The sequence below is a fragment of the Anguilla anguilla genome, chromosome 6 (assembly GCF_013347855.1).
Source record: "Anguilla anguilla isolate fAngAng1 chromosome 6, fAngAng1.pri, whole genome shotgun sequence".
In the NCBI taxonomy this organism is placed as follows: Eukaryota; Metazoa; Chordata; class Actinopteri; order Anguilliformes; family Anguillidae; genus Anguilla; species Anguilla anguilla.
The window spans coordinates 2000504-2021497 of NC_049206.1; the positions used below are offsets into that span (position 1 = coordinate 2000504).

A 20994-nucleotide genomic window follows, 5' to 3' on the forward strand; every position below is an offset into this window, starting at 1 on the left:
GTCCGTCCCCCCCCCCCCCCCCCCCCCCCGGAGAAAGAAGCGTTGAGGGGACGGAATGTCTCGTGACGTGAATGCTGAGGGCACGAGGGCGTACATATTTATAACCGGTTACATATTGTTTCCCTGGTTACAAAGCCGAAGAAAATCTCCCCACGTCAGCCGAACCCGAACAATTAATCTTGAGACGAGATCGCATTCGATCGTTTGCTTTGGGCGGGAAGGCCTTGGAAAGCCGAAGATTAAGGACTTTGCCATCCGCCTGGAGCCGCAGTTGACAAAGAGGTTCGCCTTTGTGCACACACGGAACAGCTCGTCGAACATGAACGAGTATTTCTGCAACAAAACTGTTGTTTGGCGGGGGGGTGGGGAGTAGGGGCAGAACAGTCAGGCACCCCGGCCTGTTTAAAGTATACCTTACACACTAAGAAACCCCCAAAGTTATCACCTGTTCTTTAAACTGCAATTCGTTTCGTTCTGTTTATCAGGAGCAACTTGAGAGCATCTTAGTCAACTATTAAACACAGAAACAGAGAGAGAGACCAAATAGTTTACCTCAGTATTTTCTTGTTCAGAGAAGCCATTACATGCACATTGAAGTCATGGGGAATTAACATGGCCAACACTGTGTGGTTGTCTTCACCAGAGCATGATTCCTAACCTGAAGATGGTTTCAAACTCCTGCTGTGGAATAAAACTAAAGCAGCTCTTTGGGTCCCTCTGGTGGCTGTAACCTTTCAAGCGCTCCTATAACATGGAAACAAAAAAATCTCTTCTTTTGTTTTTAAGCAATTATTTTGTTCTGTAATTTTTATTTTCTCTTAATTCAGAAATCCCACGTTAATCACAGGCTCATATAATTTCAATATCCTCCATCAGGAGTAGGTAGCAATCACGCACCAGGGTGGGGGAGTTCTATTTTCCCGTCCTTTCCCTTCTTTTGGCACCCCCCCCCCACACACACACCTCTATTAGGGACAGAGTACCTCTGCTGTGTTCACTGCTTAAAATATTCATCTAACAGCCTCTGATTATACTCTCACTCACCTGGAATTGCTTTGGTTTTAAAAACAAAACAAAAAAGATAGAAAGAGACAAACAGGAAGACAGTTAGACAGACAGGAAGCTGGGAAGGATTGAGACGGTGGTGTTATCACGAGGAAGACAGAAGGCAGCTGTGATCACACAGGGCGCGACCTTTAACAGTGTTGCTGGGTTGGGGGGAGGTGGGGGGGGGGGGGGGGGGGGGGGCTGAGGGGTGGGAGGGGCCGAGCCCGTGTCCGGGATCCGCCATTGGAGATGGTTTTGGGACAAAGGCGCTCTCTTGCTGCCCATATGAATGCCAGTGTTGTGCCGCCCTGCTGAGAGGAGCTCTTTGTTGGTCTGAGACTGAGGTGCCACTGCGAGTCTGGCAAAAACAAGCCCTGTGTTCCACACCACAGCAGCTGCAGACGACGGTGTGTGTGTGTGTGTGTGAGTGTGTGTGTGTGTGTGTGTGTGTGCGTGAGTGTGTGTGTGAGTGTGTGAGAGAGAGACTGTGTGTGAGTGTGTGTGTGTGTGTGTGTGCGTGCGTGAGTGTGTGTGTGTGAGTGTGTGAGAGAGAGACTGTGTGTGTGTGTGTGTGTCGGTGTGTGTCTGTGTGGTGTGTGTGTTTGTTTCGCATGTTTTGGACAAATGGTGAGGTTTGCGTGTATGTAATAGTGTTCATTTCATTTTGTGCGTGTGTAAGAGTAGTTTGTGCAGGTATTTGGGGTAGTGCAGTAGTGTAAATGCAGTTATTCCTGTCAGGTGCTTAACAGGTGGATTCCAGCATGAGTCAGGCCAGTGGAGTACAGGACGTGCCAGTAAGCAGTTTAAGGACAGAAACCCTGGTGCCCATATTAAACATCCAATCTGGCTGAATCTCAGCCCTGCAAGACAGAACCCTGTGCACCCGGGTGTGACTAAGTGCAGGCAGGTAGCTAACAGCTTGTGGAACTTGTTATCACCTGCTTGCCATAACAAAATAACACAGAAAACCAGGAAGTCAACACTGTTTTCAAAGTCATTTGCATTATTATTTCGCAATAGTTCACATTTTGACATAAGCACGCCTATGTGGGAAATAGGGCGACCTAAAACTGAACCGAGCCCCGCCCCTGCACCACACACACACACACACACAACACAAACACAAACACAGTCAGACACACACACACACAACACAAACACAAACACAGTCAGACACACACACACACAACACAAACACAGTCAGACACACACACACACAACACAAACACACAGTCAGACAGACACACACACACACAACACAAACACACAGTCAGACAGACACACACACACAACACAAACACACAGTCAGACAGACACACACATACACATACACAACACAAACACACAGTCAGACAGACAGACACACACACAACACAAACACACAGTCAGACAGACACACACACACACAACACAAACACAAACACAGTCAGACACACACACACACACACAACACAAACACACAGTCAGACAGACAGACACACACACAACACAAACACAGTCACACACACACACACACAACACAAACACAAACACAGTCAGACACACACACACACAACACAAACACACAGTCAGACAGACAGACACACACACAACACAAACACAGTCAGACACACACACACACACACAACACAAACACACAGTCAGACAGACACATACACAACACAAACACACAGTCAGACAGACACACACACACAACACAAACACACAGTCAGACAGACACACACAGACACACAGACACACACAACACAAACACACAGTCAGACAGACACACACATACACAACACAAACACACAGTCAGACAGACACACACACATACACACACACACAGATACACTCACAGACACGTGCATACACACCTGTGACAGGACTGGCTGTTTGCTGTTCAAAGTGCTTGTAATTTTGCAGTCACGGAGCATTTTAAAAATGCAGCCGTTTCACCATACCAAAGAAAGTGAATTTGGGTGGGTACGTTCTCGCATAAGAAAATCAAAGTACAGCAAATACGCCTCATACATAGAACTAGCCGAGTACCCGCTTCATATTAATGCGCGTGTATTCTGCGCCATTTGGCAAATTAAATTTGGGACATGGGATTTAGGCACGACTAAAGCAGTAGCCTAGCGGGCCAGTCCAGACAAGAAGATTCCAGATTGGTTTGGCTATTTGGGTATAATTTCTGTGCCAAAGTTTTAAACTCTCCTGGGTCGTGCTGTTTACTGATGGGACAAAGTCGGTTCATTCAGAATCTCTGTTTGGCTCACGTGTCGGAGGACCACGCGGCATACAAATGAGCGTCTGACCTCTGTGTGCGCGCGAGAGCGGCGACTGAACTACGACTGGTACCGAAGACATTTATGCGGGACTCTGAGAAACAGAATTATACAACAAGCGGGGAAAACGCTAACATTTCCACGATCGCGTTATCCGCAATGAGTGAGCCAAATATTTTGCGACGCCGTGGATTACAGGTAAGCCTCCTCCGAGAAGCACTTTGGAAAATGGCATCAATGCATCGAATGATTTGATTTGTGAATTTATTGTTGAAGGTGACAGCACCACGTTATGCATACCATACGATTAATAAATGAATATTGCATGCAGTAATAACAACAACAACAACAACAACAACAATAATAATAATAATAATGATGATGATGATGATGATGATGATGATGATGATGATGATGAAACAAAGCCGCATAGTGGCATCTAATTCCATAATAAACTGAAGAGGTGGTGTACTGAACAAGAAGTACCTGCTCAGTCTCTTCACCGTGGCAGTACATCTGAGACAATTGTATCATTAATGGGGTTTGGAATGCAGCAGGTTGGGTCAGCAGCTCTGTGCCATAGCCAAATGTTTCCTGGTTATTATTGTTATTATTATTATTATTATTATTATTAATAATAATAATAATAATAACAATAATAATAATAAAATATATTATAATTATAAACTTTATTTATATAGCACCTTTCATATCATAAAATACAGCTCAAGGTGCTTTACAAGAGAAACAATATAAATCAGTACCACAGGTAGTAAGATAAGATAAAAATAAAATAAATTGATAATGATAATATGCGAGAGTATTATCACACAATTGTAATAATGTGTGACAGTTTTAACACACTGTATGTTAAAACAGTGGCAAACATTTGACTGGAAGGATATAAATAGGGTTTTTGATGCAATAAATGGAATCCAGTGAGTCTCTTTTAACTTCTTTTGAAGTTCTGCAACAACGTGTCGCCCTGGTTTGTATGTGGCAAGCTCCGCATTAGCCTACAGGTGAACATCAAAGCACAAATTTAATCCGTATAAAAAACGAGTTTGGAGCGGAATGTGTGACATTGTTGGCTCTGGGTATGCATCCTTAAAGAGTCTCTCACTCACTGGCTGACTCCCCAGATAAGGACACTGGTGTGTTACCACTATGTTGTCTGCCTCAAACGAAGAGATTAGGTATTGATCAAAATAAATATTTACTTAATCGATAACTCGTGTTGGGGGAGGGGGGGTGCATTGGAGAGCGGGGGTATGAACTCAATTCACTTGTAAACTACATAAACCTTCCTTAAGTCCTGTCTCTGCGCTGAAGTTTGGCCGATCAGTCGCTAATTGGTCGCCGGACGCACGCATGCGCATCACCAGTTTGCGTGGTGATATGCGGGGAAATCGCTCGCCCCCTCCCCGGCCGGAGCACAGATAGGCTGCACGCGGTTCTCAGAGGAAAGGGGACCGGGAGATTGTGTCTCTGTGGTGACGCGGAATTCCACCGCAGCATCATTGTGACGTCACCAAAAGGATAACTCCTGTGAAACTGGGCTTATTTCCATGAAGTACGATGAGGCCGAAACGATTTGGCGCGAGACTGGCTTTAACATTTCTCTGTGCCAGTTAACTAACTGCTTTTATAATTTTTTACAAAAGCGGACGAGTATTCTCCTTCCAAGCCCCTCACGCGGAGCTTTTCCCGCCGCACCCCACAAGTTGAGCTCACACAGACGTGAGTCTGAGGACAACTCTTCTCGCGCAGCTTCGACAAGCAGACTGTAGGCACCTAACTGACAAGCGGGGGCGCTGGTGAGCAACCCTGCTGGCTTTCTGGGCAATATTACAGTTTTACTTATTTTCTACTCTCAATTTCGTACGGACATGTAGTTCTAAATTCTATGAAAACAAACGACTGAATGCCGGCGAGGTGAGACATTATTTACAGGAGACGAGCAATACAGTAAGGACCCCGCATATCCCCTTCAACACCAAGAACAGGTTCCGGCATCACTGTGCATCTGTCACAGTACTATCGCGGACGGCTGCCAGCGCCAAGTCAAATGACACATTTTGTGTGTCCCCAGAACGCATCACACTCGTGTACACTGCCAGACTTCATGTTTACCCACTGATCTCCCAACTGAAGTGACGTCTGAGCATCACTTAGTCATTTATGGACAACAAGAGACTAAAAAAAAAATCATTTCTATTTAAGATGCTGACACATCTTAAATATTTTTCTATTGACGTGTGAGAATGAATCTTTCCGGTATTTTAAATTGTTTCTACGCTTACGGTTTGACTTTTCACAATCTAACTTTTTTTTTTCCTGGTTGGTTTTTGGGTGTGTTGTAGTGCAAATATAAGAAACACTGTGATAACAGCGTTGACTGTTGAAGTATTTCTGTATTTGTGTTGATAATGTGAGAGATTTATGTCAATACAGTGTGTAGTCTAAACAATGTTCATTCAATGGTTTACGCTTCTTGATCAGTGCAATCTGATGGATTCTCGTAACATATATCAATAAATCAAATTGTTTAATTTGTATCTTAAGAACAATATGGACCCGAGCTGTCAGAGCAGTGTAAAAAATATTCTAATAATAATCTTGACTGAATGATTCATGAGTACACTTGTGTACTACAGTACAATAGCATGCTATCTACAGTGATTGTGGCAGGAACGTGCACAGGAGTATTATTGTGCACGTGAAATGGTTTTGTGACAGTGCCAAATTTCTATTTTTCTTTCTCTTTCTTTAATCACAGAAGGAGTTAAGTCTTCCACGGAGAGGCAGCACGTGAGTAACACCATCACTCCTTTAAAGTGTGATGTGATACGTCATCCAGCAGGAGGTGCTAAACCGGAATGTGGTTTGACTGGGTACACTGCTTCCTCGTCACTGCCACGGATAACTTGTGGACACTTTGTACAAAAATATGAAAACACTGCCTTTAGTTGTGTTCAGTGCACTACATATTTCTCTTCATATTAATCAGAACGAGCCTGTTCAGCCCGAATAAGTTTGGAATCCATAACAAAGAAACTGTTTATCTTCAATTCAGTTATGAAAGCTCCCGCGGAAACATACACTACCTTCAAGTCCGATGCAGGAGACACGAATTCACGATTAGTTAGCCGACTGGAAATGTTAACTTTGGCACAGAATAGGCGGGAGAAGCACCGCGGTCTCTTCCTAACATTCCAATGGGCGACCAGAAGGGGGAGACATTGAGTCATACAGGGGTGACTGTCAAAACGGGGACTCAGTTGAGTCAGCAGTGCGCACCAGTGTTTTCACAGCGTTTCTCTGACTGCATGGTAGTGTTGTCGCGATGATGGCAGACAGACTGGTAATTATCATCGCGACTGCATTCCAAAGCAGTTAGAGAAACACTGAAAACACTGCTCTAAGACGCTCGCCCCTTTCGACCTTTTCCAACTGGAGAGGCTGAGAGAAGGCTTATCTCCTGAATATTGACAGCAAGCCGCCGAGACTTACCTTTTTTAATATTCATTCAGACCTATTGTTATTACATCCATAATAGCATCGACGACGCAAAAAATAGCCAGTGTATTGCTATACTCTTTAATGCAGCTTGCTTAAGCATTACTGATAGTCCAGTATTCAGGTAAGCATATCTAAACGAATACTGAAACAAAGTCGCCGCTGCTTATTAAAAGTACGACTTGGGGGTCTGCGACTACCACGACTAACTGAAACGACGTTGACTGCAGCCGAATGCCCAAACCGCGTCGGTTTGATTCACCCCGCTCCTTGGGGACAATGGTATCTCCCACAGATGTGGTTCCGACTTGTTCATCAGTCAAGTTCCTGAGTTCTTATATAGGCATACGCGTCTGATCGACGCTATTCCTATGTTGTCATTATGAACTGCGGAACTTTAGACCCTCCGTTTCTCACGGCCGAAGAAGGCAGAGTGACCCGCGAGTAAATTTAAAGCCATGACGGCGTGGAAGTAGCCAGGTGGCTTTGCTACAGCGTGACCGCGGCGATGGAGTCAATCGCCACCGGAGCCAGTGTTGCTAGTTTCGCCGTCCGTACGCCCTTCCACGACACGCGCCTGGGCACAATTAGCTATCGAGAACGCTGCGTGGAAAATTGAGAGAATATATGCAATTCTTCTGGATCGACTTCGGTTGCATCGCTCTCAAACGTACCCATCATGTCCGATCCAAATTGCTGGACTGTGTCCCGGCTTATGCCGGGGGCTATGCTAAGGCGAACAAAAAGGTAATTTTTTGTTTGATTTATTAAGTTGGTAGCGCATACTTAAGTGCGTAGTTAACATAGCTAGCAAACTTCGACTCGTTAGAAGGGTAGCCATTCTATGTGGGTGATATTTTTACTTGAATACAAGTTGTTGTAGTCGACCCCTCGCGAACTAAATTGGATTACCAGCCAAACAGTAATTTTTTCTCAATTGCCAACGTTAAACTGGTTGCTAAAAGTTCGTTATACAGCGTTTGCGTTGCTTGCTAACTACTAAACCACACTATCATCTTGTGTAAACGTTGTTTCACGTTCTATAGGCAGTCAGCTAGATTATTTCTCCTGATTTAATTGTTGAGAATATTTTAAGTAGTTTAAAACCTGGAACATTGGCTAATGCACGTGAATTACGAGTGTGATTGTTTACAAGTACGCTGCTATGATATCGACCGCGGTAATTGACTGTATCGGATTCCGTGTCCGCCCTGTTCTTACGGTTAATGTTTTGAGTATAAACGTGGCTATTGTTCGCCACACAGCCCGCACCCTGTCACGTTTCTCAGACTGTCGCTTTCTGGGAGCGGTTTTATTCTGTCACTCATGAAGCTGCTCCTCTTCAAACGCTTGTGTCTGAGTCGGGGCAATCAAAGCACACTGCGAATGTGTAACGAGAAGCTTTTGGAACCAACCACGGACTGTAAATACACACGTGAACCAGGGCGTTCCTTTTAAATGACATAGCTTGGCTATATCCATAATGTTTGACAAACGGGCTGTCTGTTCATCTGTGTGTATTGACATTTGTCAACAACTGCAATATCTGACCTATATGACGGGAGCTGGACACCACACGGCATCGATTATATAAGTCACTAATTTAGGGTAATAGCGGGCAGAGCTCTGTTGCTGCTTGCCTGACTGGCACACCCACCTCTGTTCAAAACAGGCGGATCCAACGCATGGGAAATTGTTCCATAACTAAAATACCAGCCCCGAGAGAATAAAGTGAGAACTTAATAACGACTATTACTTATTTGCCGAAAAGTTACAGGCCTGCTGCTAACAGCAACCTGTCACGATAATTGAGTTACCGGGTGGATGACGGTTGAGAAATTGAGCTCAGTTGTGAGTCGGTGTGGGAAGCACGCAGGCAGCATGTTTCTCCGACACCGGGGATCGATTTCCCTTCCTTTGGAAACTTGGACGGGCAGCTTCCAAATGTAGCTGGCCGATCATGTGTGCTGTCCCAGCGGAGACTTCAGCGGGGGATGTCCGCGCTAATGAATCATAAACTCCCATCCCATTCCAGGCGGAAACGTGCCGGTGAATCACTAAATTTGGAACTTTTTGGCCCGGTGTTGTCTAGCCGGCATAGCGATGTGTTCAGGAATTCCACCGTCACCCTCAGCTGCTTTTTAGTTACTAATGTGTCTGTGTTTGTGACGTCAGGGTGATTTCAGTGTTTTAGGTATGTACTTTTCGGAATCACTGCCCAGTAGAAGAATGACGTCACGCAGTTTTAGCTCTCTTTAATATGACCAATTTTTGTTGATATTCAGGAAGGCAGTCGGTCTTCCTTGTGACATATCCAGAAATGTCGTCGCTGTCCGTACCCCGAATGTCCTCTGATTTGGTGTGGGTGGCAATTGCCGCAAAGATTAACCCTACAAGAGGAACACCGGTGTGAAATGACGTAAGCCCTCTGAAAATAATAACCGAGGTAAAGAGGAAACTGAAGCTTTTCAGACATTATATATTGCATTGCTCTTAAACACAAAAAAACTGATTAAAAAATTATCATTTTTGTGTAGGGCTCAAAGAACTAGGTCTAGTCAGTATAACACAGGATAAGTTTCCCAATTGCCTAAATCAATATGACAGAGGACGTCGTACATGTTTAATTATTTTGAATCGCTGATGATCATCTGTGGTATGATGTCATCCAGACATCCACCCTCCACACCCCCTTTCAGATTTAAATGGAGCAACACACAGCTGGCTGGGGAAACGCTTTGGTGAAACGTTAGCCGCAGCCCAGCTCTTTTTCTGACAGCAGTGTGTGTCTGCGTGATGTGACGGGAACATTGGCGTTTGTCGGAGCAAGCTGATTTTTAGACTTCGGCTGGGTCCCTGTTCAGTTTGACACGGGCGGCAACGCGTCCCGCAGAAATCAGCCTTCTTCCTCAGGGGGACAGAGATGCACGTGTCTTGTGGACTTATGACACTCTGTGAAACCAAAAAGGGGGCGGCGGACACTGACCGGACTGAAATGGTTGGCAGAAGAGCCTGTCAGTCACAGCGTGTCACTGTCTGCGGGCAGAAGTGTGTGCTGCTTGTTTTCTTGTGTGTCTCCATGCTCACCTTCTCTTCTCCTGTCCGTCACAGTTGTCGTAGCAACAAGCGGAGCCTGGTGGTGAGGAACCCATCCCCCACTCGCTCCAGGCCTCTCTCACCCTTCTCACTGGCCACAGGTACAGGTCCCCCCCCCCCCCGTCTACCTGTCTACCTGTATATCTATCCGTCTGTCTGTCTGTCTGTCTGTATATCTATCCGTCTGTCTGTCTGTCTGTCTACCTGTATATCTATCCGTCTGTCTGTCTGTCTGTATATCTATCCGTCTGTCTGTCTGTCTGTCTGTATATCTATCTTTCTCTCACACACCCACTCCCTCTCTCTCTCTCTGTATCTGTCTGTCTGTCTGTCTGTATATCTCTCACACACCCTCTCTCTCTCTCTCTCTCTGTATCTATCTATCTATCTATCTCACACCCCCCTCTCTCTCTCACTGTGACACACACACCCCCCCACTGTCACCCCCTCTCTCTCTCTATCTGTATCTGTATATCTATCTATCTATCTATCTGTCTGTCTGTCTGTCTGTCTGTCTGTCTGTCACACACCCCCCTCTCTATATATGTATATTTATCTATCTATCTATCTCACAGACACACCCTCTCTCTCTCTCTGTGTATCTATCTGTATATCTATCTATCTGTCACACACACTCTCTCTTTCTCTCTCTATATATATATATATCTATCTATCTCACACTCACCCTCTCTCACACACACTCCCCTCGCTCTATCTCTCTCTTATTATTATTATTATTATTATTATTATTGTTGTAATGTCACACTGCACACCAAACTGTGTGGATTAAAAAGGATCTTTGCATTGTCTTGTTTTTTTTTCCCAGCAGCCTGCAGTCCTATGGACAGTTTGAGGGGCGTGTCCATCAGCAGCTCCCTCAACCTGCCCTTCAGTCGCAGGTGAGAGAGACTGAGACTGAGACTGAGACTGAGACTGAGACTGAGACTGAGACTGAGACTGAGAGATAAAGGTGTACCTCACTACATTCTCAATTACGGTTCCTTATCGTTTACGATGTTATCCTAGTTTGAATTATTTATGGTTATTTGCTATGTGTATTTTCATATTTTGATATTTGTTTTGGCAATTATGTATTCTTCACATGCTGAAAATCAAGAGAGGCAGCGGGAGAGAGGGAGAGAAAGAGGGAGGGTGAGTGGGAGGGAGGGAGGGAGGGAGGGAGAGAAGGAGAGAGAAGGAGAGAGAGGGAGAGAGCGAGCGAGAGAGAGAGAGAGAAGCTAGAGGTAACCAAAGAGGGTGAGAGAGGGGTTGAGTCAGAGAGACAGAGATTGTTGCACATTGTGTTCAAAGTCTTCCTGGTGACACTCAAAACAACAATCCCATAATGCATCACAGTGCAAGATAATTGTCTGAACTTGCACCTGAAATCAGGTTATATGTCACCTGTCATAGTGTAGCTCAGGTATAGAGATTAGGACTAAGACTGCTCAATCTAACTGAACAAATAGATTTCTATGAACAGATTTGTTGTATTAAAAATAGAGAAATATTACATCCAGCTTCAGTGGATGCTTGCATGGTTCAGGGGTGCATGTTTTGGCAGTTTTGCTTGTTTGCTTGTCTGTTTGTTTGTGTGTTTGTTTGTTTGATTGTGTGATTGTTTGAGTCTTTCACATGACTGTCTTGCATTCTTCAAGTGGCTGACACACTTAATGACATTGCTGGGAGTTACAGTGCATACCTTCAGTGAATGCAAACCGCAGATATGCACATGTATGGGAGATGTCTCCTTTAAATGTTGCAAGAAATGCAGAATGCATTTCATGCATTCTGTAGAAACTCTAAGGGCCAATCAGATAGCATTACATTACATTACATTTATTTGGCAGACGCTATTATCCAAAGCGACGTACAAAAAGTGCATTTCATGGTCATAGACAACTGCTAAACACTATTCTGACCTAACCTCTGCAATCCCAATCAGATAGCAGCAGCCAGAATCTGCAGAATGCTGCGTGGCTGGACCCACAATCCCTTGCACGCTGTGTGCTAGGCATGGCCAACAGAGCGCTTTCTCTGGGTTTGGTGTGTTCTAAGTGGCTTGTCTGCAAACTGGAACTGCTATGAGATGTAAAACCTGCCGCTCATCTTTCTCCTTTCTCTTTCTCTCATCTCTCTCTTCCCCCTTCATCCTGTGCTGCTGTGATGTCATAGCCACTTGGCCCGGACAGACAGGTACTTTGTCTTTTCTTTCCTGCCGTCTTTCCCCCCCCCCCCCACTTCCTGTTCCTGCAGGGAAAAGCTCCTTTAATCTTCGAGGTCTTTTTGTGTTGTGCTCCCCGTTCGGCCGTCTGTCCTGGAGCCCTCTGAGAAGCAGCCCGTTTGGCGACTGTTCCTCTGATGTGTGGGACTAGTGTCCCGCCATGATGAGGGCAAATCTGTGGTTCTGTGGTCAAGGCGAGTGTGTGATATGCTGAATGTGTCCTTGGTCCATTCTGCAGAGGTGATGGGAGAAGATGGTCCCTCCCCTCGTCCGGCTATGGAACCAATCCCCCCAGCTCCACTGTCTCTGTAAGTTTGGTTCCGTCTTCCTGTCAGCAGCTACCCCCAGTCCCTGACGCGGTGCTCCTGAGTCCTACGAATAAAATAAAAAAGTAGAAACGTGACAGGCGGTGTCACATTACTGTCATGCAGTCACAAATATGAAAATACCTTTGATCAGTAGGTGTGCATGTCCAAAAGCATAAAACAGTGCAGTGTGAGAACAGGTGCAGAACAGAACACCAGGTGCTTGTTTCTGATTGGCCAGCATGGATCAAAGGTAACCTGAGGACAGGGCGCCTTTGTAATGGTAGACTGTGTACATAACATTACATCATTGTGAGTTTTACTGTGCTGTTTATCAGAGAGGTAGGGAGGACTGAAGGGAAAGTTTTCCTTTAATTCAGTCTGGTTCTCAGGGTGTTCAGTCTTCATGATGTCATTTCCTGCCTCAGGCGATATGCTGTGGGGCTTCCTGAAGTACTCGTGTCTGACAGAACTCAATGTTGAGCTTTCTGCTCCAATTCACTCTTCACTGCACCTTTTTTCTTTTTTAATTAAGTCCTGGTGTAGGTGTGGTTATCCGGTTTTTCCAGCTGTCTTCTGTCACTGATCTGTGGAACCTCAGGTTTCTCTCCGAGTCAACGGCTGTGGTTCCCCACAGATTTAAATAAAAACAAAACGAAAAAACAAAACGGGACCAGGGTCACCTGCACAAGAGTAAGCAGGAAGTGACCTGCGAAACCCCTCCCTCTTCCCAAACAGACCAGTCGGATTTAAAACCTGGTGGGAAGTGTCTGGGTGGAGCCGGGCGGGGTCACTGTGGGAAACTTCACACCTATAGTGTGTCTCTGACGGGTGTGGGTTGGGGGTGGGGGCGGGCAGGGGGGTTTGATGATGGAGGCTAATAATCCTGATGGCAGCTTGTTTTCGTGCAGATTAGTGTCTATCCAGGCAAGGGGCGGGGCAGAGGGGAGGAGGGACTTTAGGGAGTGTGTGCTGGGTGACTGGCTTGTTATTGCATGTTCAGTGTAGGGGTGTAGGTGGGGCAGGAACAGGATCAGCCGGTGGACAGGTCACACAGAGCAGCTTTCCAAACAGAGCCCCATTCAGTTCTGCTCAAATTCAGCTCTGCTCAAATTCAGCTCTGCTCAAATTTAGCTCTGCTCAAATTTAGCTCTGCTCAAATTTAGCTCTGCTCAAATTCAGCTCTGCTCAGATTTAGCTCTGCTCAGATTTGCCGTTATGAGTGTGTTGACCGCTGTATTGCCCTCCGCCGACATTCCTTTCTCTCTATTTTTCTCTCTCTCACTCACTCTCTCTATGTCTCTTTCTCTCTAACCTGTAAAATGAAGCACCGCCAGGTACTATGTATGCAGCTGTTAGGATTTCATATGGTGAATGGTAAATGGACTGTATTTATATAGCGCTTTTTCCAAAGCACTTTACAATTAATGACTCTCATTCACCAGAGCAGTTAGGGTTTAGGTGTCTTGCTCAGGGACACTTCGACACGCTCAGGGCGGGGATCGAACTGGCAACCCTCCGACTGCCAGACAACCGCTCTTACCTCCTGAGCTGTCGCCCCATATGAAAACAACATTTTAATTCAATGCTGACGACCAAGTTTCCAAGTTTTGTCTTCATTTAAAATTCATTATAGTCAAAGTGGTGTCCCATTAGAAGGCTGTGCTCCTTAATCTGGCACCCTCCCTCCCCTCTGAGTTACACCACCCTGCCTCACTACGGGGCTGAAGAACCGGCGCTGATGTGTGGCCCTGATTGGTCGGTTTTTTTTGTTCCAGTCCTTGTCTTCCTCCCAGGAGCTCCTCCCCCTGCCGCCGGAGCTGTGCTTCCCGCCCAAGCCCTCCCGCAGCACCGAGAGCGTGGCGGAGGAGGACGGCCGGGCCCCGCCCCCCCTGCGCCGGGCCCGCAGCCTCAGGTATCCTTCCGCCATCTCTCAACAGAAAATAGTCCCAGGTTTCATACTGTCTGAAGACACCTGGGGGGCAGTGGGGGCCATGTTACGTCTCACAGAGCACAGTATCCTTACGCTTTGATGGGTTACAGTGTAGATGAGGCACGTTTATCATATTTCTGCCTATATTTATATATATTTATATATATATATATCTTGTGTGTGTGTGGACGCGATGTTCTTGGAGCGTCCCGCTGGTGCAGTGTGGGAAGGCGGGCTGACGGAATGCTGACTCTCTGCACACGACGGTTGGTCGCTTAGGGGCGCTCGCACAGACGTGAGTCTGGGGAAGGCCCGGCTTTTCGCATGCAAGCGCCTGATTGGCCGGCTCAGGCTTATCCCAGCTCCTGACAGCGCTGGTGGTAACTGCGTGTCGCCTGCAGGGCTGCCGGTCGCAGTCGGCAGCGGCGCGGTCCCGGTTTCAGGGGTAGCCCGCCCGCTGGTGCTTAAAGGGGTGAGCTCCTCCAGAATCCCCGCCCCCCTCATGTGACCCTCTTTAACATGACAGTGGCTGGAAAACCTGTTTAAATTTGTTTGTTTACTGCAGTGGGAGGATAAAGACGCTCTTGTGTGCGATCACAGAGCCAGATTACTGCCCCACCCCCATGTCTTCTACAAAGCGTGTGTGTGTGTGTGTGTGTGTGTGTGTGTGTGTGTGTGTGTGTGTGTGTGTGTCAGCTGTGGTGAGCTCTGCAGACCCTGTAAAGTGCATGTTATGTCGGTGTTTCTGCCTGGCGCTGCTCAAGCTGACAGGCAGAAGCTCTTCAGAGAGACGTGGGTTTCCGTAGAAACGTTTTCGGCGTCTGTCTCTGGCGGGTGGAGAAGGTGTGAACCGGGTCTGCCTGCGTGGGTGGTGTCCGGGGTGGGGGCTGGCATCAAAGCCTGGCGGGGGGGGGGGGGTGTGTACTGCAGCTCTCCTGGGTGCAGAGGAGTTGTCTTGGGGGGTGGTGTGGCAGGTGGGGGGGGGGGGGGGGGGGTAAAGTGCCAACAGCATCATGATCCATATCAATCAAACGTGGGACAATTCCATACCATATCATTAAACAAGAACAGCATTGGCTAGGAAACACTGAAGGCAGAGCAACGATCTGCTGATGGCTAGGGTTAGCGGGCGGGTTAGTGGTCAGGTTCAGGTTAGCGTTCTGGTTTGGGTTTGTGGTAGAGTTGGGGTTAGCGGTCAGGTTCAGGTTAGCGGTCGGGTTTGGGTTTGTGGTGGAGTTTGGGTTAGCGGTGGAGTTTGGGTTTGGGTTAGTGGTAGAGTTGGGGTTTGTGGTGGAGTTGGGGTTAGCGGTGGAGTTTGGGTTTGGGTTAGTGGTACAGTTGGGGTTTGTGGTGGAGTTGGGGTTAGCGGTCGGGTTTGGGTTTGTGGTAGAGTTGGGGTTAGCGGTTGGGTTTGGGTTAGCGGTCGGGTTCAGGTTAGCGGTTGGGTTTGGGTTAGTGGTAGAGTTGGGGTTAGCGGTCGGGTTCGGGTTCAGAAGCTTGCCCTGAACTCGCCGATGTCCGAGAGCTGCACGTTGGGCCGGAGTGCATGTTATGAAAGGCGCTGCGCAAATTAAATATCTTATTTTCTCATTTATTAAAGTTTAAAAGATTAAAGCGTGTATGACCTACGCTCCAGAAATAAAGGGCAGTTTTAAGCGATGTTTTCTTGGATGAAATGTTGTCAACGGCGCTCAGTGATGATGCGTTTCCTCTTCCTGTTTCAGCCCTGGCCGGACGAGCGGCTCAGATAATGAGGTCATCATGATGAACCATGTTTACAAAGAGCGATTCCCTAAGGTGGGTTCCGTTCACAGACCCGCCCCTTTCTTCCTGAAACTCCTGTCCCAAAGATGTGATTCACCCCATCACACCAGCCCTTTGAGTTGGGTGCATTTCTCTGTAGTTAAACATTGTAAGAGCAGCAGAACGAGCAGTATTCTGGCTCTGTGGATTTTGCCTTAGGGACAGTGGTCTATTTTACATTTCCCTCCTTTTCTCATGTGGAACCAAATGAACCTGCACCATTTTGTCCCAGAATGAATCTCTTGTGTAATTTACCTGGAACCCAGTTGTCGAGGGAGGGTTCACTGGGCGGGGCATCCCCCACCCATTGCTCTGTGGTGACTCCCCTGGTCAGTCTGCATGTGGTCATGCCACAGCGCCCCCCTCTGGCCGGGAGGATTGCCCGCAGTCTCCCTGCACAAGCTGATTGTGAAGTGTCCTCCCCTGACTCAGTGTCTGTTTAACTGGTGGACCGCACTGTGAAAACCTCACCTGCTGTGTGTGTAGTGTGTGTGTGTGTAATGTGTGTGTGTGTGTGTAATGTGTATGCGTGTGTGTGTGTGTGTGTGTGTATGTGTAGTATGTGTACTGTGTGTGCGTAGCGTGTGTTTTCCTACGTGTGACCGGCTCACTTGCGCCCCCTGCAGGCTCGGGAGCAGATGGAGGAGCGGCTCCAGGACGTGATCGCCCTCTGCTCCCCGGACAGCTCGCTCCTATTGGCCGACGGCGTGCTGGGCTTCATCCAGCACCAGCTGCTGGAGCTGGCCAAGGACTGCCTGGACAAGTCCGGCCGAGGCCTGGTCACCTCACAGTACTTCCTGGAGATGCACGACAAACTGGACAAACTGCTACACGAGGTGTGTGTGTGTGTGTGTTTCTGTTTGGGGTAAAGGTGTGTGTGTGTGTGCTAGAGAGGTTTGCATTTCCTGTGACTTTGTACTTGACTTTGGTTTCTTCCTGTGCCCGCCCCCCCCCCCCCCCCCCCCCCCCATGCCGTTCTGACTGTATGCTGTGTGCTGTGCCTGCCCCCCACCCCCATCCAAACCACAGCAACCCATGTCCTCTGTCTATCGCACATGCAGCAGTTAGAGGGTCTGATAACAGAGCCTCAGGCTTTTGAGCAGGTAGCGGCCGGCTCTGCTGTAGCTCCAGAGAGACGTAGAGCTTTTACCTGCGGTGCATGCACACAGCAGGTTATTTTTACTTGCGCACTTCAGGTTCAATAGCCAACGCTTAAGGCTACAGTGACACAGCCCTGCCTGGGGTTTGAACCCGCAGCCTCTCTGTCCCAAGCCCAGTTCTGTATGCGACATGTGGACAACCCCTCGCCTCCCCCGCCCCCCCCCCCCCCCGCTGCGCTGGCGGTGTAAATGGGTCACCGGCCGTTGGGTGTGACCCAGCACATTGCACCGGGGCTGTTGGGTAACGAGGTTGCGACAGAGCGAATGTGGAAACGTGGGAAGTTGCTCCAGGGGCTTGCAGCACGGTACGCTCTGACCAATCGGAAGCTTTTCCCACGGCCGCGTTTGGGGTGGCAGAGTCAGACCCGGGATTTTCTTTCTGACCGGTCTCAGTGATGGGAAGAAGTGGGTTCTTTTTTCTTCTTCTTGTATTAATGAACAGAAGTGGTGCTTGGAGCACTTAAGTCAAAAGAAGTCAAAAAACTTGGGCAAGGAAATGCCGGTTGGTTTTGTGGATGATGACTTGTTCTCTGATTCTGATTGTGATCTCTCCCCCCCCCCCCCCCCCCCCCCTCCCCGCAGGCGTACGAGCGGTCCGAGAGCGAGGAAGTGAGCATCATCACGCAGCTCGTGAAGAAGATTCTCATCATCATTGCCCGGCCTGCGCGACTCCTCGAGTGTCTGGTGAGTAATGAGTCCCTACCGGGAGTCTGCGGTGAGTCAGAGTCGGGAGTCAGATTCAGGATTCACTAGTGTGAGTCACAGTCAGGAGTCAGAGTCAGGATTCACTAGTGTGAGTCACAGTCAAGAGTCAGAGTCAGGATTCACTGCTGGGGGTCCAGTGTGAGTCAGAGTCGGGAGTCAGAGTCAGGATTCGCTGCTGGGGGTCTAGTGTGAGTCAGAGTCAGGATTCACTGCTGGGGGTCCAGTGTGAGTCAGAGTCGGGAGTCAGAGTGATGATTCACCAGCCTTCTTGCGGGGCTCCTGTCTCTGGACAGACAGCTCTGTTGGTTTGAAACTATCAGGGATAACACAAGGAAGCTAAAAGCTTATTTCCACTGTGGTCCTTAAGGGGGGGGGGGCATGCATCCATCGGTCAACAATAAGCTCATATCATACCAGCATTACAATCTCAAAATGCATATCTGTCCCTCATCCCCCCTACCCCCCCCTCACAGGAATTTGACCCGGAAGAGTTCTACTTCCTCCTGGAGCAAGCAGAGGATCAGGCCAAACTGGGGGAGGGCATAAAGAAAGACATTCCCCGCTACATCATCGAGCAGCTCGGCCTGGTCCGGGACCCCGTGCAAGGTACCCACAGCGCCCTCTACTGCGCGTCCTGCAGGGCTGCACCTGCATCCACATACTCACCGACTCCTTGATCACGTGATCGGCCACAGTCGTTTACACGGTCTGACATGTTTTTCTCAGTGTGTCGGTAAGCAGTTGAATGACAGCTGAACACTGTTCTTGAGTTCCTGTATTGCTCCTTTCACCCTGGCCTAATTTATGAGAGGCCAGCGTCTGTGTAAACAGATAATTGGGGGTAATTGGTTAATTGAGCTGAGGGTAATTGGTGGAAATAAAAACATGCATTCACACCGGCCCTCCTGGAGCAGGTCAACATGACTAGGGACTGGAACTCTCTCAGTCAAACCAGGAAGGAACACTGAGGGAATCTTCAGTTATTACTGGTCTCTAAGGCAACGTCCTGATCTCTGACCGCTCTTAACGTTCTTTGCTCTTACGTAGATTTGAGTCTCAGATATTTCAGATAGCTACTAACTCTTTAGATGGCAGTAAAATTTGAAAACAATCCTGCAGGTACCCAAGAATTTTCAACAGACTGTATTTCTAACGAACAAAAGAGGCTTCGTCGAATGAGATAAGAAAATGGGTGCTCCTTTTAAAATGGTCCCCAGTCTGCAGGATGTATTTTCTGGCATCTGAAGGGTTAAGGTATGTCGGTAGGGGCGGTGGAGATGCAGCAGGGCGTGGTTCTGACCCGTTTGCCACTCTCGTTCTCACAGACATGGTCCAGTTGGAGGAGATGGCTCGGGAGGCCGATGACCTGGAGGTGAGTGAGCCACGCGTTTTTGGCGCTTTGTAAATGTAGTTTTCTGTGCAAAGCACTATTGTAGTTTAAGCTCAGTGTAAATGTGGTATTCTGTGTAAAGCACTGTTGTAGTTTTGTGTATACAGTGTTATTTCAGTGTGAAGGACTCTATGCTAACATTTTAACAAAATTATCAGATGTACTCCTAAATGATCCAGTCAGCTGACATCAGTATACAGGAGAAAAGCTACTAAAATGGGAGCACGGCAGAGCCCTCATGTGATCTCAGTCAGTGTGGATGAGGCTGCTTGGCGGGAGGTGAACCCACAGTGGGGCGTTTCTCTCTACCCTTTGTGGCAGAACAAGGCCGTGACTGCAGCCAGCTCGCCCTGCCGAAGGAAAGCCCAGGAGAGCGACTTCGAGACCATAAAGCTCATCAGCAACGGAGCCTATGGGTGAGAGGCAGGGGCGGGGTCTGGGGTGTTATTGGCCTATGGGTGAGAGACAGGGGCGGAGTCTGGGGTGTTATTGGCCTATGGGTGAGAGGCATGGGCGGAGTCTGTGGTGTTATTGGCCTATGGGTGTGAGACAGGGGCGGAGTCTGGGGCGTTATTGGCCTATGGGTGAGAGGCAGGGGCGGCGTCTGGGGTGTTATTAGCATATGGGTGAGAGGCAGGGGCGGAGTCTGTGGTGTTATTGGCCTATGGGTGGCCTATGTGCTACGCAGGCAGCCAATACTGGACCTGGACTTGTGTTTGGGAAGCGCGCTCATTTCGTGACTCATGAACGCGTAGACCTGGCCTAGTTCTGCAAAACACACCCTAATGAGTCATCATGCCTGTCTGTTACTGTTCACCTGTATAAAAAAATCTTTTAGATTTAAGTAAATAAAATCTCTTTGTCTCGCTGCATCCCATAATAATCACATGGCGCATGACTGACTAACATGGCTGCCAAGCCCTGGAGGAGGGAGGCAAACTGGGGATTTTTTTTTCTGTACAGAACACCCTGACCTTTGATATTTTATTGTACCTGAGTGGAGGTACTTGTGATGGTCTTTTATGACCCGTTCGTCTCTAACTCCTCCTTATCGGCAGCCTTTGGTGTTTGGCTGCAGGGTCTGTGTCAGAACTGTGTGATTTTTGGTCTTTGCGGTGGGGAGCTGCGGTGTGCAGTGCATTGTGGGAGCTGTAGTACTGTGCTCACTGTGCCTCCGGCCGCAGGGCGGTGTAGCTGGTGTGCAGTGCATTGTGGGAGCAGCTGCGGTGTGCAGTGCTGACTGTGCCTCTCGCCGCAGGGCGGTGTGCAGTGCATTGTGGGAGCTGCGGTGTGCAGTGCATTGTGGGAGCTGTAGTACTGTGCTCACTGTGCCTCTCGCCGCAGGGCGGTGTGCAGTGCATTGTGGGAGCTGCGGTGTGCAGTGCATTGTGGGAGCTGTAGTTCTGTGCTGACTGTGCCTCTGGCCGCAGGGCGGTGTACCTGGTGAGACACTGCCAGACCCGGCAGCGCTTCGCCATGAAGAAGATCAACCGGCAGAACCTGGTGCTGCGGAACCAGATCCAGCAGGCCTTCGTCGAGCGC

General features: G+C 48.2%; 1 protein-coding gene across 9 annotated transcripts in view; it reads left to right on the forward strand.

The window, feature by feature from the left end:
- The first annotated feature begins 3230 nt into the window (after positions 1-3230).
- Positions 3231-20994, forward strand: part of LOC118228845 (microtubule-associated serine/threonine-protein kinase 3-like) — a 26695-nt gene continuing 8931 nt past the window's right edge. Inside the window, exons 1-15 of one of the 9 annotated variants that reach the window (XM_035420353.1) lie at positions 3238-3515; positions 4982-5134; positions 6097-6128; positions 9948-10033; positions 10762-10831; positions 12108-12128; positions 12395-12464; positions 14240-14376; positions 16119-16191; positions 16824-17033; positions 17940-18041; positions 18536-18668; positions 19388-19434; positions 19774-19868; positions 20883-20994. The exon at positions 20883-20994 is cut by the window's right edge and continues 97 nt beyond it. In XM_035420353.1, the coding sequence (XP_035276244.1) occupies positions 10773-10831; positions 12108-12128; positions 12395-12464; positions 14240-14376; positions 16119-16191; positions 16824-17033; positions 17940-18041; positions 18536-18668; positions 19388-19434; positions 19774-19868; positions 20883-20994 (1059 nt within the window). In that variant the 5' untranslated portion in view covers positions 3238-3515; positions 4982-5134; positions 6097-6128; positions 9948-10033; positions 10762-10772. Of the gene's footprint in view, positions 3516-4981; positions 5135-6096; positions 6129-6158; positions 7584-9947; positions 10034-10758; positions 10832-12107; positions 12129-12394; positions 12465-14239; positions 14377-16118; positions 16192-16823; positions 17034-17939; positions 18042-18535; positions 18669-19387; positions 19435-19773; positions 19869-20882 lie in introns of those variants that run through there. The other 8 variants (XM_035420346.1, XM_035420347.1, XM_035420348.1 and 5 more) reach the window with 8 other exon arrangements.